Source organism: Orycteropus afer, unplaced genomic scaffold, assembly GCF_000298275.1.
Source record: "Orycteropus afer afer isolate SDZICR_OR568_19922 unplaced genomic scaffold, OryAfe1.0 scaffold00298, whole genome shotgun sequence".
NCBI classification, from domain to species: domain Eukaryota; kingdom Metazoa; phylum Chordata; class Mammalia; order Tubulidentata; family Orycteropodidae; genus Orycteropus; species Orycteropus afer.
Window position 1 is genome coordinate 2,121,351 of NW_006921885.1, and position 16,086 is coordinate 2,137,436.

Consider the following 16,086-nt stretch of genomic DNA (forward strand, 5'->3'; position numbering starts at 1 on the left):
GGGGGAAGACCCTAAATGAAATGGATTGACAAAGTGACTACAACTTTGACAAGGATAATGAGGACAATGACAAGGATACTGAGGAGGGCTCAGGATCAGGCTGTGCTTCATTCTGCTATACACAGGGTTGCTATGAGTCACAGCTGAGTCAATGGCATCTAACAACAATGGCTAATGATATTGCACATCTTTTCATGTGCTTATTGAACATCAGAATATCTTTTTTGGTGACCTTTCTGTTCAACCAGGTTGTTTTTGTTATTAAGTTGTAGGGTTTTTTTTTTTTTTTTTTTAAATATATGTATTTTGGATATTAGACCTTTATGTGATAAATGGTTCCTGAAAATATTGTCCCAATATATAGGTTCTCTTTTCACTTTTATGATAAAAAGTCCTTTGATGAACCGAAGTATTTAAATTTTAAGAAGTTCCTTTGATCCAATTTTCTTTTATTGCTTGTGCTTTTGTTGTATCTGATCATCTATCCTAAAAAACTAGGCGCAGCAGGCATGCCCCTACATTTTCTTAGTATTGTATTGTTTATTTTTCACATTTAGGTTTTTGATCTATTTTGAATTGGTTTATGTATATGGTGTGAGGCATGGATCCTGATTCAGTCTTCTGCATGTGGAAATTCCACTTTCCCAGTACCATTTATTGAAGAAACTCTTCCTTTATCATTGAAGGTCCACTGTGTGGACTTAGCACCCTTGTTGAAAAGATGACCATAGATATATGGATTTATTTCTAGACTCTCAAATTCTATTCATTTGGTCTATACGCCTGTTATTGCAGTAGTACCAGGGTGTTTTAATTAATGGACATTTATATAGTATGTTTTGAAATCAGGAAGTGTCAATTCTCCTACTTTATTGTTCTTCAAGATTGCTTAGCTACTCTGGGTCCCTTGTCCTCCCAAATGAATGTGAGGATTGGCTTTTCTATTTCTGTAAAAGTTATTGGAATTTTAATGGGGATTACATTGAACTTAAAAAAATGCCTTAGGTAGTGATGACATCTTAACTATATAAAGCCTTCCAATGTACATACAGGAGCTCTGGTAGCATAGTGGCTAAGGCACTTGACTGCTAAACCAGAAGGCTGGCGGTTCAACCCACCAGCCACTCCTCGGAAGGAAGATGGGGCAATCTACTTCCGTAGTGATACTGCCTTGGAAACCCAAGAAGGGGTCGCTATGAGTCAGGACTGACTCGATGGCACATAACAACAACAAAATGTACATATGTAGAATACTCTTCAATTTATTTAGGTTTTCCTTAATTTCTTTTGTTTTCTATGAACAAGTCCTTCACCTTTCTGGTTAAATTTATTCCAGGTTACTTTATTTTTTAAAATGTAATTGTAAATGGTAATGTTTTCTTAAATTTCTTTTTCTACTTGCTCATTGCTGATGTATAGAAACCTAACTGATTTCTGTGTGTTGATCTTGTATCCTGTTACCTTGCTGAATTCATTTATTAGTTCTAATAATTATTTTGTAGATTCTTTGGGGTTTTGTATGTATAAGACTGTGTCATCTGTGAAAGGGATAGTTTTACTTTCTTGTTCTCAATTTAGGTAACTTCTTTCCCCACCTAGCCTAATCGCTCTGGCTAGCCAAGTGTGATTTTAAATAAATATTCTTAAACTGTACAACTGTGTATAAAATATGCATTTTAAACGTATTCTCATTTTGAAAATTTTACACAATCCAGAAGCACAGTAAAAACTTGCAAGTCTTTCAACCCTCCCTGTTTTCTAAATTCCACTTTGTTCCTCAAATATGCTAAAATTCTGCAGTGAATTTCCCAATATGTATGGTTTTAAAAGTGGAAAAAGGAATATAGAAGTTGAAACAAATTTTCAAAAGACTTCAAAAAAGAACAGTGGTTAAAATAAGGGATTCCCCCACTACTTCTAGTCTGTCCTCTAATATCTATGCCCCTCCTACTCCAGTACTGCTAAAAGGGCATACAGGTGGCATCCTCTGACCTCCTCTAACTTCACAAGGTGTTGTTGTTATGTACCACTGAGTCAGACCTGACTCATAGTGACCCTTCCTTGGGTTTCCGAGGCAGTATCACTACGGAAGTAGATGGCCCAACCTTCCCTCTGAGTGGGTGGTGGGTTTGAACTGCCAGCCTTCTGGTTAGCAGTCAAGTGCCTTAGGCACTATGCTACCAGAGCTCCCTCACTTCACAAGAGGTAGACACAATCACCATCAGCAGCCCAAGGCTTATTCCCATGAGGCCAGACATGTTGCCACCGTCTAGCCTTTTACCAATTCTGACATCAACCATCCCTCCCACGGTACTCACTTCTCTGCTGCATTCAGTAATATGCTACAATGGCCACACAGAACTCACAGACAATACTCATGACTGTGGGGTTTATTAGAGAAGTAATAGGCTACAATTCAGGTTGAGGAACATGCTCAGGATACAGTTCTTTTTCTCTTAAATTTTAAGAGGTCCCATTGACCCTATTTTGTCTTTTACTGCTTGTGCTTTTGCTATACCTGATAATCCATCCTTAAAAACTAGGCCCAGCAGGCATGTCCTGATATTTTATTCTAAGTATTTCATTGTTTATTTTTCACATTTAGGTTTTTGATCTATTTAGAATTCGTTTATGTGTATAGTGTGAGGTATGGATCAATAATCTCCCTCTCTGCTGTGCCCTCAGGCTGGCCTCTCTGGCCCTTGGCCTCTCAGCTTGCCCTCTGGCCTGCATGGGCAAATGTTATAATACAAAGTTCTTTTAGTTCTGCTGATAGGTACACTGGGAGGTATGGTAGCCTAGTGCCTAAGGCATCTGACTGCTAACCAGAAGGCTGGCAGTTCAAACCCACAAACCACTCTTTGGAAGGAAGGCTGGGCAATCTGCTTCTGTAGTGATACCACCTCTGAAACCCAAGGAGGGGTCGCTATGAGTCGGATCTGACTCAATGGCAGTGAGTTTGGTTTTGTTTTTGATTGATAGGTACACCTAGGTGCACCCCACTTCCGCCAGCAAACCTCCTGCCCAAAGGCACTCATCTTCATCACTCTGTGGGCCAGGTAAGCCTGCCATTCTGTCTTGTGCCTCTTGGTTCCACTGTGGCTGTGTCTCTGCCAGGCATCTCTCTCTGCCATGTGTCTCTGCCAAGGAGGTCCAGTGCAGGGATCTCTGGTCCAAGGACGCACTCTATTTCACCTCTAACTCTTCTCTCTTGATGACAATGAAAAGGCCCCTCTGCCTCCAAAAACAAAACCAAACTCACTGCCATCGAGTCAGATCTAACTCATAGTGAGCCCTCCTTGGGTTTCCGAGGCAGTATCACTATGCATATAGATTGCCCAACCTTCCTTCTGAAGAGGGCTAGTGAGTTTGAATCGCCAGCCTTCTGTTAACAGTCAAATGCCTTAGCCACTGTGCAAAACTAACCAATCCCAACATCAGAGTATATACCTTATTTGCGTGGTCCCACCCACTAATCCAATGAGAGTTACAAAGACTAAGGCTAGAAAAGCCATACCAAGTAATTCATTGCACCACAACATGTACATGTACAAACACTATTATTAGGAAGGGTAAGTCTGAACTGCTAAATAGAAGAGAAAAAATTAATTATGCTTTACATCTCCTGGTTGAAAATACAAGAACCGTAGTTAATTGCAATTTATACCTGTTTAACTTTAGTTCAACTTCAGAGTTACTCAAGGCCCTTTTTGGAAGTCTGTTGGCCAGAAAATTATGTTTAATAATATCACAATTACTCAATCTACCCTTGTAAAATAATTTACTGACTCCTTTCCCACTTCTTTCTTTCTCATAATACTCTTCATATCTGCAAAATTACTGGGTAAATGAGATAAATTAAAAACCCAAACTCACTGCCACAGAGTCGGTTCCAACTCACAGCGACCCTTCCTTGGGTTTCCAAGCTGGTATCTCTATGGAAGTAATTGCCAGCCTTCTTTCTGAGGAGTGGCTGGTGGATTTGAACTATCAGCCTTCTGGTTAAGAGTCATAAATGCCTTAGGTACTATGCCACCAGAGCTGGGTAAAAACTGTGTATTTCATAGTTTCATATTCATCACACACAATTTAAAATGTTATTTTATTACTGACATTACTGTCTTAGAAAATCAAAGAGATACCAATCTTTAAATTAGCCAAGTTTAAAAGAATGACATCATGAAGGATAACATTATTTTTAACCTGTTTCAGCCATACTAAGAAGTCAATAGATAAAGTTTACTTTACCTCTATTATCTCTTGGAGGAGGGTCATTCTTAATAGCAGCCACAGTCCGACGATTCTATTAAAAGGAAAAATATCCATGATATTTTCTTTCTATATGCATACATACATCAGCTTCTTTTAACTAAGGCAGGCAGAAATACAATAATATAAACCTGAATGGAGAAAGAAAAACGATGAATAATCTAATGAACTACTACTTCTAATGCTATTATTGTTCAACTTTCTTTATGTAAGAGACTTTTTTTTTTTCTATTCATCATTCCCCCCACCCTCAATATTCAGGAATCAGCATGAGGTAGACACTGCTAAGCACTTTACATGCATAATTAATTTAATGTTCACAACCTATGAGGATATTACTATTATTATTCCTGTTTCATAGATGAGCAAACTGACGCAAAGAGAAGTAACTTCCCCAAGTTCAGATATTCTCATTATAGTGCCTGCTTTTAATCACCATGCTATCCTGCCAAAAGCATGTAACAAATTTCATCTTTGAGTATCAGGGAATAGTTAATAAAACACTAGTTTTGAGTATCAGGGAATAGTTAATAAAACACTAGTTTTGGACAGCTTAGAGCCCATAGCTAAACTGAAATATCAAAATACTATGAAATGCTCATTGTCAGTTATCCTAAAAAGGTTTTGTTGGCTTTCCAAAGACTTAGATACTACATAGGTCAAGGCAGAAATGGCGCAGTGCATAAGGCATTTCACTGCTAACCGAAGATAAGTGGTTTAAATCCACCAGTTGCTCCGTGGAAGGAAGACGGGGAGATATACTTCCATAAAGATTTATAGTCTCAGAAACCCAATGGGGGTTACTATGAGTTGGAAATGACTCGATGGCACTGAGTTTGTTTTTTTTTGGTTTTGGTATTATTTATTTATCCAGATTTTATTTGTTCACCTGAAAAAAAGGTATCAACTAATGTAGTGATTCTCAACTCTGACTATACATTTAAATCAGATGGGTACTATTAAAAGGATATTGATGCTACTGTCTCCCTTTAGATCAAATAAACTTGAATGTCAAGGGGTAGGGCCTCAGAATCAGTATTTAAAAAATTTTTTCCAGGTAATTCTAATGTGCAGCAAAGGTTACTAATGATATACTAGGAAAGTCAACCTATGAAAATCTTCCAAAGCTTTTGAAGATGACCATGAAAAACAGCCCACTTATAAGTAGTAACGAGCCCTAGTGACACAGTAGTTAATACTTGGCTGCTAACCAAAAGGTCAGGGGTTCAAATTCATAAGCTGTTCCACAGGAGAAAAATGTGGCAGTTTGCTTCCATAAAGATTACAGCCCCAGGAAACCCTATGGAGCAGTACTAACCCATCCTACAGGATCTCTGTGAGTTGGAATACACTTGACGGCATACAACAATGACTTCTAAGGAGGCTCTGGTGATGTAACCACTAAGCACTTGACTGCTAACTGAAAGGTTGGTGGTTAGAACCTAACTCAGTGGCTTCATGGAACAAAGACCTAGCAATATGCTCCTGTAAAGATGATCGCCAAGAAATTCCCGTGAAGGCTTTTCTAATGTTAGACAGGGTTGCTATGAGTTAGGATCAACTTGATGGCATCCAACAACTGATGATCTCTAAGTAATGACTGTCAATATACTTAATATGAACTGAATGTTTGCCTTATGTTCATACACATGATTTAGAAAGCAGAATATTTTGTTGACATAGCTCACAGCCTAACCAGACAACATGCACATACACCCTGCTCTAAATTTTCATCACTAACCTTTACAATTTTGTTTACTTTGGCTGAAGATGTTGGAGGTGGAGGTGTTTCCGGACTGGGTTCAATTTCTTCATCGGGTACGAGATCAGGGTTAAGTGAAAAGATGCTCTCCAGGTCAATCTGTTTTTTTTTTTTTTTTTTTAAGGGGGAAAAAAAAAGTGTGTATTTTGAGCATTTGACAGTTAAGTACTTTTTAAATAAATTTGCAGAGTAACTCTTAACTGTTAGCCTAATGATGGTACTACCTTGCAAGTGAGATTACTGCCTTGCAAACTAGATTACCTAGAATTATAATCTACGTGTATTTAAAGAATTTCTCTTAAAATAGTATTTTTGTGGTCTTGATTATGTGAATTACTTATGACAAAGTGATCAATAGGATCACACAATTAACTAGCATAACAACTTAAAAATTTTATGAACTGAGTTAAAAGAATAATATTATTTTCATATACATGCTAATATTTTCATTATCTAATAACTATTAACAATCATATAAGAGACATAGGAAGAATCTATCTTTCAGTGAAAATTATTAATCATTTGAAAAAGTGTTCAGGGAATCATAGAGAGTACATGCATCCTATAAAAATGATATACTCTTCTATTTTGTTTCCTATTCTGACTCTTGATTGCAGGACTAGAAATAAACAGTGATCATACCTCTTTGCCTTTTGTATCTCCATTTTCTATCCATTCAACAGTTACACTTTCATTATCTTCATTTAAAGATGTTACCATTGCTTGATGTATTCGACCTAAATGAGAATAAAATACATTTAAAAATGTCACAAATACGGCATCCCTAAACACTGTCAAATACAATATTATAATCTTAAATTATTTTTTAAAATAAATGTGCTACCTTTCTCACAAGGATTTCCACAAACTCAAGATTAGAGAATGAATATGTTCATAGGGCCATACATTGGTACTTGTCAAAACCATGAATTCATGAAATTGTATGAGACAGAGAAGTTTATTTTCAGCATATATGATAAACGGTCATACAACTCCTACTTGAATACCTTTAGTGGTATGGAGAGAGAGTTAGGAGTGTAAGAGATTTATCAGAGGGTAATGTCTGTGAACAATAAAAGGGAGAGGAAACAGGACTGGGCATGGAAAACCTTCAGACCATGATGCTGCAGATATGAAACCTGTGAAGGAAGGGGTCTAGGAAATAGAATGGAACAGAGAATGCCGTAGACCTGGATGTTTATCTGACAGTCTCAGCCAACCCAGCAGAGTTCCACAGCAAAGACTGCCCATTGGAGTCCTGGGCTGAGTCAAAATGGACAAACTCTTGTAATCCTGCCAAGCTTAGTCAATGGGTGGTGGCTTCCCATGAAGTGTGAGCCCTCAGCTCTAATGCTACAGATCCTGAAGTTACTAACAGCTGGAGGCTGCCAGCTCACTGTGGTGCAGGCCTAGATACCATTAGATTCTGGCAGGAGCTATCACTGTTGCCATCAAGCCCCAGCAGTCAATTTCACCTTCAATTCTCTAGGTAGTTTCACAACAGTAATATCCACTAGTGGGGGCAAGATTACTACAACAAAGATTTTGGGAAAAGTGAAGTATTTCAATATAGGATACTGATATGATTTCATCAATATGAAATGACTCCAAGAAAATGTATTTAAATACCTGATTGCCAAAAAGAATAACCCTAAGCAGGAAATGACATGAGTATTTATGAATATTCATAATACAAATATTCAAATCCCATAAAGAATAACCCTAAGCAGCCACCCTTGCAGCACTGCACTCCCTCTCTCTGCCTCTAGTGACCTAGAGCTAGGTTAAGAGATCACAAGTTGAAAAGGACACTGTCCTTCAGATAGATTGCCAAATAGGCAGATACCAGCTGCAAACTTGGGAGTCTACGTGACATCCTTACTTCTGACCTGCTAATTGCAAATCCAGGGTTAATAAAATCATAAGTAAATAAACAGAAAGGGATATATATATATATTTCTCAAAGGAGGCTGTGGCTAAGGTTGCTGAAGAAATTATACATATAGAGAGGGGTCTCCATGCAGTCGCCTACAAAATTACGCCAACAATGAGAACTTGAAAAGCATGTGATGTTCCACAAGGTGAGACCCAACATTTCTACTGTTCAGCATCTCCGACAGTATTCGAATGTTCTTGGGCAGGGAGGAAGGAGCTTTGGTGGTATAGTAGGTAAGGCATTTGGCTGCTAATGAGGAGGTCAACTTTTAAACCCACCAGATGCTCCAAGGGAGGAAGATGAGGCAAGCAACCTACTTCTGTCAAGATTTAAAACCTTGGAAACCCAATGGGGGTTGCTATGAGTCAGAACTGACTTGATGGCAGTGGGTTTGTTTGGTTTCAGCAGGGAGGAGGGGCAGAGTGTACTGACAACCAGGCTGTGATTCAAAAGGTAGACAAGTGGGGCAAAACGAGGGCTTAAGTCACAATTTGTTACTTTAATCAACAAAGACAGCCTAGAGAGAATGGCAATGCAAGACATAAAGAAAGAAATGTTAACACCCAGCATAAATAGTCATTTCAACACTGGCACCTCCACAACTTCAATTACTAATGCAGAAAGATACCCAGAAAGCCTTAAACCACAAGTTAAGAGTGAAAAGCAGCTGATCTACCAGCTGAGGCTAAGCTCTAGAGGCTGGGTAGGGCAAGACGGAGAAAATGTTGGTTTATCTCAACTGTAACCTAGCTACTCGTTCAACAAGAAAAAATGAATATGAAATTCCTGCAGTAAGAAATGAATACAAAGATCGAAGGTGAACAAAGCCTTACTTAAGTGCTTGCTTTTTTGCCAGTTGATGTGGTAACTAGAAATATCTGCAATACTATTTGAAGCATGGGTGTATTACCATCTTTACATCAAGAGATGTCTGCAACAAATGCTTTTTCTTAAGCTTTTCCCAATATACCTTTAAGGTATTTTTTTTGCTCCCTTAAGTTATTTTATATCAGATTCAGTTGAGACAGTCAAGTACCTCATTTTTTACTGTAATAAAAATGTATCACTTAATATTATCAAAAGTCAAACAGCAAGTACCTGTTAATAAAGATATGACAACAATAAAAACAAGAGGGACAGATTTATGTGCAATTTCTTGAAGGAAAAAAATTACTCTGATTTGGTGATGAGATACAGACATTAGCAACAAAGTTTTCTGCCTGGATGATGGTACTAGCGGCAGAACAATGAAATACTTTATCCTACATCTAGTTGTTAATAGGGAACAAAGAAGGGATGGTAACAAGACTACCAGAGATACAAAACTGTAACGCAGTGACAAATCAGGATTGGAAATCTCTTCCCCAGAACCTGGGAAAATCTTCACACTTGGCTTCTAGATACCATCCCATTACTCTGGGCCATTTAGAGAAAATTCCTGTGCTCCATATTTACTAAATCATTGTCCTTTAACTATCTTTGATTCCTCATCTACTTTATTGTGAATTATATCACTTATACTGGTGTGACAGTCATCATAACAAAGAATGTTTCAAGATCTATCCTGAAGTATAATGTTGTCAGTGACAGAACAATATCCATACGCATACAAGGAAGAACAGTTAATACTGTTGTTGCTGTTGTTAGGTGCCGTCGAGTCGTCTCCAACTCATAGCGATCCTATGTAAAGCTGAATGAAACACCGCCTGGTCCCGCATCAACTCCACAATCCTTGTTATACTTGAGCCCATTGCTGCAGACACTGTGTCAATCCATCTCGTTGAGGGCTTTCCCCTCTTTCGTCGACCCTCCCTCCACCTTACCAAGCATGCATGACATGCTTCTCCAGGGAATGGTCTCTTCTGACAAGATGATCAAAGTAGGTGAGACGAAGTCTGGTCATTCTCGCTTTCAAGAAGCATTCCGGCTGTACTTCTTCCAGGACAGATTTGTTAGATCTTTTAGAAGTCTATGGTACTTTCAGCATTCTTCACCAGCACAACGCAAAAGCGTCAACTCTTCTTCGGTCTTCCTTATTTACTGTCCAGCTCTAACATGCGTATGAGGTAAATGAAAGTACCATGGCCTCTGTCAGGTGCACCTCAGTACTCAAGGAGACATTTTTGCTCTTTAGCACTTGAAAGAGGTCTTTGCAGCCAAGGTGCCCATTGTTATATGTCCTCTGATGTCCTGACTGCTGTCTCCATTGGCATCCATCGTAGAACCAAGCAATGTGAAGTCTCTGACAACTTTAATCTTTTCTCTATTTATTGTGATGCTGCTTGCGGTGTAGTAAATTACCTGGTATGGCTTGTCTAGCCATATGTCTTGGGCTGGGAGAGAGACTGAGCGGTTTTCCTGAACTCAAATTGTAGCCTGGTGCTTCCCTAATAAACCCCCATAATCTGTGAGTTCTGTGTGGCCACTTCAGTGAATTACTGAACCCAGGAGAGAGGTGGTGGGTGCTTTGGGAGGAACGGTTGGTGAAAGGGCTGGAGGGAGGCAGCATGTCTGGCCTTGCAGTAATAGGCCTTGGGCTATTGATGGTGATTCTGTCTTCCTCTTGTGGGGTTAGAGGAGGTCAGGAGATGTGGCCTCCTTGTCTTTTTGGCACTGCTTATAGGTCCAGTTGTGAGGATTTTTGTTTTCTTTATATTGAGATGCAATCCATACTGCAGACTGTTTTCTTCAGTCTTCATCGGTGCTTCAAGTCATCTGCACTTTCAGCAAGCAAAGTTGTTTTGTCAGTGTATCACAGGTTGTTAATGAGCCTTCCTCCAATCCTGATGCCACGTTCTTTTTCATATAGTTCATTGTCTCAGATTATTTACTCAGCATACAGATTGAATAAGTATGGTGAAAGGATACAACCCTGATGCACTCCCTTCTTGATTTCAAACCATGCAGTGTTACCTTGTTCTGTTCAAATGACAGCCTCCTGATCTATGCACAGATTCCTCATGAGCACAATTAAGTGTTCTGGAATTCCATTCTTCTCAGTGTTCCCTATAATTTGTTATGACCCACACAATCAAAAGCTTTGGCATAGTCAACAAAACACAAATAAACATCTTTCTGGTATTCTTTGCTTTGAGCCAAGATCTATCTGACACCAGCAATGATATCCCTCATTCCACATCCTCTTCTGAATCCAGCTTGCATTTCTGGAAGTTCTCTGTCAATATACTGCTGCAACCATTTTTGAATCATCCTCAGTAAGATTTTACTTGCACGGGATATTAATAATATTGTTTGATAATTTTCACCTTCTGTGGGATCACCTATCTTTGGAATGGGTACAAACATGGATCTCTTCTAGTCAGCTGGTGTGTTGTTACATTTGTGTGTCAACTTGGCTAGGCCTGTTTGAGTGGCTGGGCAGCTGGATGTAGTTATTCCCCATGGTAAGACTGGTAATTAACTCCATGGTGGAATGTATTAAAGCAGCTGAGTAGCTGCTTTGGGTACGTGGTCTGCTTCCTGTACATAAGAAACAGCTTTGGGAATGGGAATGGTCTCTAGTTTATGGCATGCTTGAACCCTGCATGTAGCCAAGTCATTGTTCAAGAGTCTGCCATGCTCTGCCGACCTTGGGACTTTCAATGGACTTGAAGTAATGGCCTGCTGTGTGGTCTGGTAACATCAGGACTGTGACTTTTTACTTGTCAACTTTGGGCGTGTCAGCCTCAGCAGCCAGCAGCTGAGTAGAGAAAAGGCTCTAGAGTTCCAGTGGGCCAGGCACAAAAGGCAGAGCTGAACTCAAAGGTTGAGGGGTTTTCACCTAGCCCCTGGAGCCTAGCACTCTGAACTCGGACTTTTAGCCTCCTGAACTGTAAGAGAATAAACTCCTGTTTGTTAAGGCCATCGCCATTTGTGGTATATTTCCTATCAGAGCAGCAATAGACAACCAGAACAGTTGGCCAGGCAGCTGTCTTTGAAATCTCTTGGCATAACCAAGTGAGTGCCTCCAGTGGGGCACCCGTTAGTATTGAAACATCTCAATGGGTATCCCGTCAATTCCTGGAGCCTTGTTCTTTGCCAATTCCTTCAGTGCAGCTTTGACCTCTTCCTTTATTACCATCGGTTATTGATCATATGCCACCTCCTAAAATGGATGAACATCGATCAGTTCTTTTTTGGTATAGTGACTTTGTGTACTCCTTCCATCTTCTTTTGATGCTTCCTGCATCATTCAATATTTTGCCCATAGAATCTTTCAATATTGCAACTTGAGTCTTAAATTTTTTCCTCAGTTCTTTCAGCTTGAGAAATCCTGAGCACGTTCCTCCCTTTTGGTTTTCTAACTCCAGGTTTTTGCACATTTCATTATAGTAATTAGCTTTGTCTGCTCCAGCTGCTCTTTGAAATCTTCCGCTCAGCTCTTTTATCTTGCCATTTCTTCCATTTGCTTTGGCTACTCTCCGCTCAAGGGCAAGTTTCAGAGTCTCTTCTGAAATCCATTTTGGTCGTTTCTTTCTTTCTTCTATTTTTAACAACCTCCTGCTTTCTTCATGGATGATGCTCTTGATGTCATCCCATGATTCTTCTGGTTTTTGGTCAGTGGTGTTCAATGCATCAAATCTATTCTTCAGATGGTCTCTAAATTCAGGAGCGATATATTCAAGATCATATTTTGGCTCTTGTGGACTTGTTTTAATTGTCTTCAATTTTAAGTTGAACTTGCATATGAGCAGTTGATAATGTGTTTCACAATCAGCTCCTGGCCTTCTTTTGGCTGAAGATATTGAACTTGGTTCCATCGCCTCTTGCCACAGATGTAGTCAATCTGATTTCTGTGTACTCCATCTGGAAAAGTCCATGTGTATAACCGCTGTTTGTGTTGATGAAAAAAGGTATTTGCAATGAATAAATCACTGTTCTTGCAAAATTCTATCATGCGATCTCCAGCATTATTTCTGTCACCAAGGCCAAATTTTCCAACTACTGGTGATTCTTCTTTGTTTCCAACTTTTGCATTCCAGTCACCAGTGATAAGCAACACATCCTGATTGCATGGTCGGTCAATTTCAGACTGCAGAAGTTGATAAAAATCTTCAATTTCCTCATCTTCGGCTTTGGTGGCTGATGTGTAAATCTGAATAATAGTTGTATTAATGGGTCTTCCTTGTAGGATATTATCCTATCACTGACAGCATTGACTTCAGGACACATCCTGAAACATCCTTTGTGATGATGAATGCCATGCCATTCCTCTTCAATTTGTCATTCCCGACATAGATCATATGGTTGTCTGATTCAAAATGGCCAAAACCTGTTCATTTCAGCTCACTAATGCCTAGGATATCAATCTTTATGCATTCCATTCCATTTACGACAACTTCCAATTTTCCTACATTGCATGTTCCAATTATTAATGGATGTTTGCAGCTGTTTCTCCTCAATTTGTGTTGTGCCATGTCAGCACACAGAGGTCCTGAAAGACTTACTTTATCCATATCATTAAGGTTGGTTCTACTCTGATGAGGCCGCTCTTTCCCAGTCCTATTTTGAGTGCCTTCTGACCCAAGGGGCTTGCTTTCTTGTACTGTGTCGGACAATGTTTCTGGAGCTATTCATATAGTTGCCCAATAATGTATCAGACAGTGTTTCTCTACTATTCATAAGGTTTTCTCTGGCCAAATTTTGAGAAATGGATGGTCTCCTCCTTCTTCCTAGTCTGTCTCAGTCTGTAAGTTGCGTTGAAACCTGTATACCATGTGCAACTCTGATGGCGTGTGAAACACCAGTGGTGGAGCCTCAAGCCTCAAAGGAACGTACAAGTCCCACAGGATGACAAACTGACAGACAAGTTTGTCTCCCTTAGCTGTTGGAAACCTCTGTGCCCTCCCCTTACCTAATTCCTACCTGGAACCTGCCACTTTGTGGTCCTGGGTTGCTTAGTCCCTTTCCTGGCTCTAGGAGGCTTGGGGCCTAGTCTTGCTTCCTGCTCCTTTTTACCTGGATATCCTGCTGCACCGCAAGTCCCTAGCCTCTCCTGCTCCCGCTTTTTACCTGGATATCTTGCTGCTCCAGATGTCCCCAGCCTCTCCTGCTCCCTCCCCTTCCTTGCTCTAGGGGCTTATCAATTAATGTTTTCAATTATCGCCTCTATTCATTCTTTTTTCTATCCTTCCCAAACTGATTAAATTTGCAACTTGTCACTGCATCCTTCATCTCTCTTTTCTATCAAGCATTCTACATCTTGCCTCTTTGGATTGCTTATTGATCATTCATTCTGACCTATTCACCAAGTCACTAATTTTCTTGGAACTTGTGTCTAATATTATAGTAGGAAATTCATCCATTAAGTTTTGTATTTCCTATATTTTTATTTCAACTGTTTTGTTTCTCTATCAATCTGCTAGCTTTCGTACTTTCCTATACTATTCTCTAAGGAGCTGGTGGTGTAATGCCTAAGGCATTTTACTGCTATACAGAAGGCTGACAGTTCAAACCCACCAGCCACTCTGTGGAAGGAAGACTGGGCCATCTACTTCTGTAAAGATCTACCACCTCAGAAACCCAAAGGAGGTAGCTATGAGTCAGAGTTGACTTGATGGCAGTGAGTCTGTTTCTTTTTTTAAAAAAATAAAATAAAACAAAATACCATTCCCCGGTGACATAGTGGTTAAGGCATTTGCCTGTTAACTAAGAGACTGGCAGTTAGGACCCAGCAGCTGCTCCATGGAAGAAAGATGAGGTGGTCTGCTTCTGTAAAGATTTACAGCCTTGGAAAGCCAACAGAGGTCGCTAAGAGTCGGAATCAATTCAATGGCAGTAGGTTTGGTTTTTATATTATGGGTAATCTACTTCCGTAGTGATACCGCATTGGCATCCCAAGGAGGGGTTGCTATGAGTAGGGTCCGACTCAAAGGCATATAACAACATTTTTATTTATTTGAACATAAAAACCCCCATAAAACCCAAAAAACTCACTGCTGTTGAGTTGATCCTGACTCATAGCCACCCCTCCTTGGGTTTCCAAGCAGGTATAGTAGATTGTCCAATCTTCCTTCCAAGGAGTGGCTGGTGGGTTAGCAGTCAAATGCCACACGCACTCACAGCAACCCCTCCTTGGGTTTCCGAGGTTTTATTTAAACATAGTAAGCACAATTATTTTTATAATCTTTGTCTAATAATATCAGTATCTAAAGTCTTAAGAGATCCCCTTTCTCATGTTTGTTTCTGCTAGCTCTCACTTACAATGCCTTGTTTCCTTAGTGCTTAGTTATCTTTTAAAGTCGGCTTCTTGTTTTCCACAGAAAATTATTGGTAGGAGTGTTCTGAGTACTATAGTCAAACTGTGGTTTCCTTTTGCCAGCAGCCTAGAATTTGATCAGCCCAGAACCTGTTTAAATTACATACTCCAGCTTAAGGTTTTTGGACCATCCACATGATACAAATTTGGACAACAAATTGTCAGGAAGGCCAGCTTATGGTGACAGCTCTCCAGAGGTGCTTTCTCGTATCCTCTCTGAATGTGGCGAGAGTGGATGATGATTTGTAGATCTCTGGTCTACAATGATTCAGGCTTTAGTCTTTTTTGGTTCCAGTTTTATGGGATTATCTATTTTATCAGTCTCCCTGATCACTCAGATATGTAAAACAATAAAGGTTTATTTCTTCATTGTGTTACATGGCCATTATAGATCAAATAGGGGTGCTATGTTATCCTCACTCAGTGTTTCAGGCTGAAGGAGTATCCATTACTGTTTTTCAATAACTGCTGTGCAGGGAGGGGAAAGCAAATCTGTTAATTCATGAACTAGATCTTCAAAGAGTCCACCCAGAAATGATGCATTACTTATACTTACTTACAACTGCATTAGCCAAGTCACATAGCCATGCCTAATTTTCAAGGAACAAGGAAGAGCAATCCCATCATGTGTCTAAAAGGCAGAAGAGCTGGAAATATGTAGTACATAGCACTAATACTACTACTCACCACCTTGGGTGGGTGCTTGTGATAGGTGAAGATGTGTCAACTTGGCTGGACTCCAGTTGTGAGTGGTGGTTCCCATGATGGATCACATGACTGAGTTCTAAGCGGCCGGTCTGCCCAAGGGGAGTTTCCCCAGGGGTGTGGCCTACCTGCAATGCTATCCCAGGGACAAGCTGG

General features: G+C 39.8%; 1 protein-coding gene across 1 annotated transcript in view; it reads right to left on the reverse strand.

Annotated features, from left to right (window-relative positions):
- KIF2A (kinesin family member 2A) overlaps positions 1-16,086 on the reverse strand; it is a 120,166-nt gene that overhangs the window by 51,247 nt on the left and 52,833 nt on the right. Inside the window, exons 2-4 of the mRNA XM_007951557.2 lie at positions 6,674-6,768; positions 6,011-6,130; positions 4,249-4,303 (exon numbers count right to left, since the gene is read on the reverse strand). Coding sequence (XP_007949748.1) covers positions 4,249-4,303; positions 6,011-6,130; positions 6,674-6,768 — 270 coding nt within the window. The remainder of the gene's footprint in view (positions 1-4,248; positions 4,304-6,010; positions 6,131-6,673; positions 6,769-16,086) is intronic.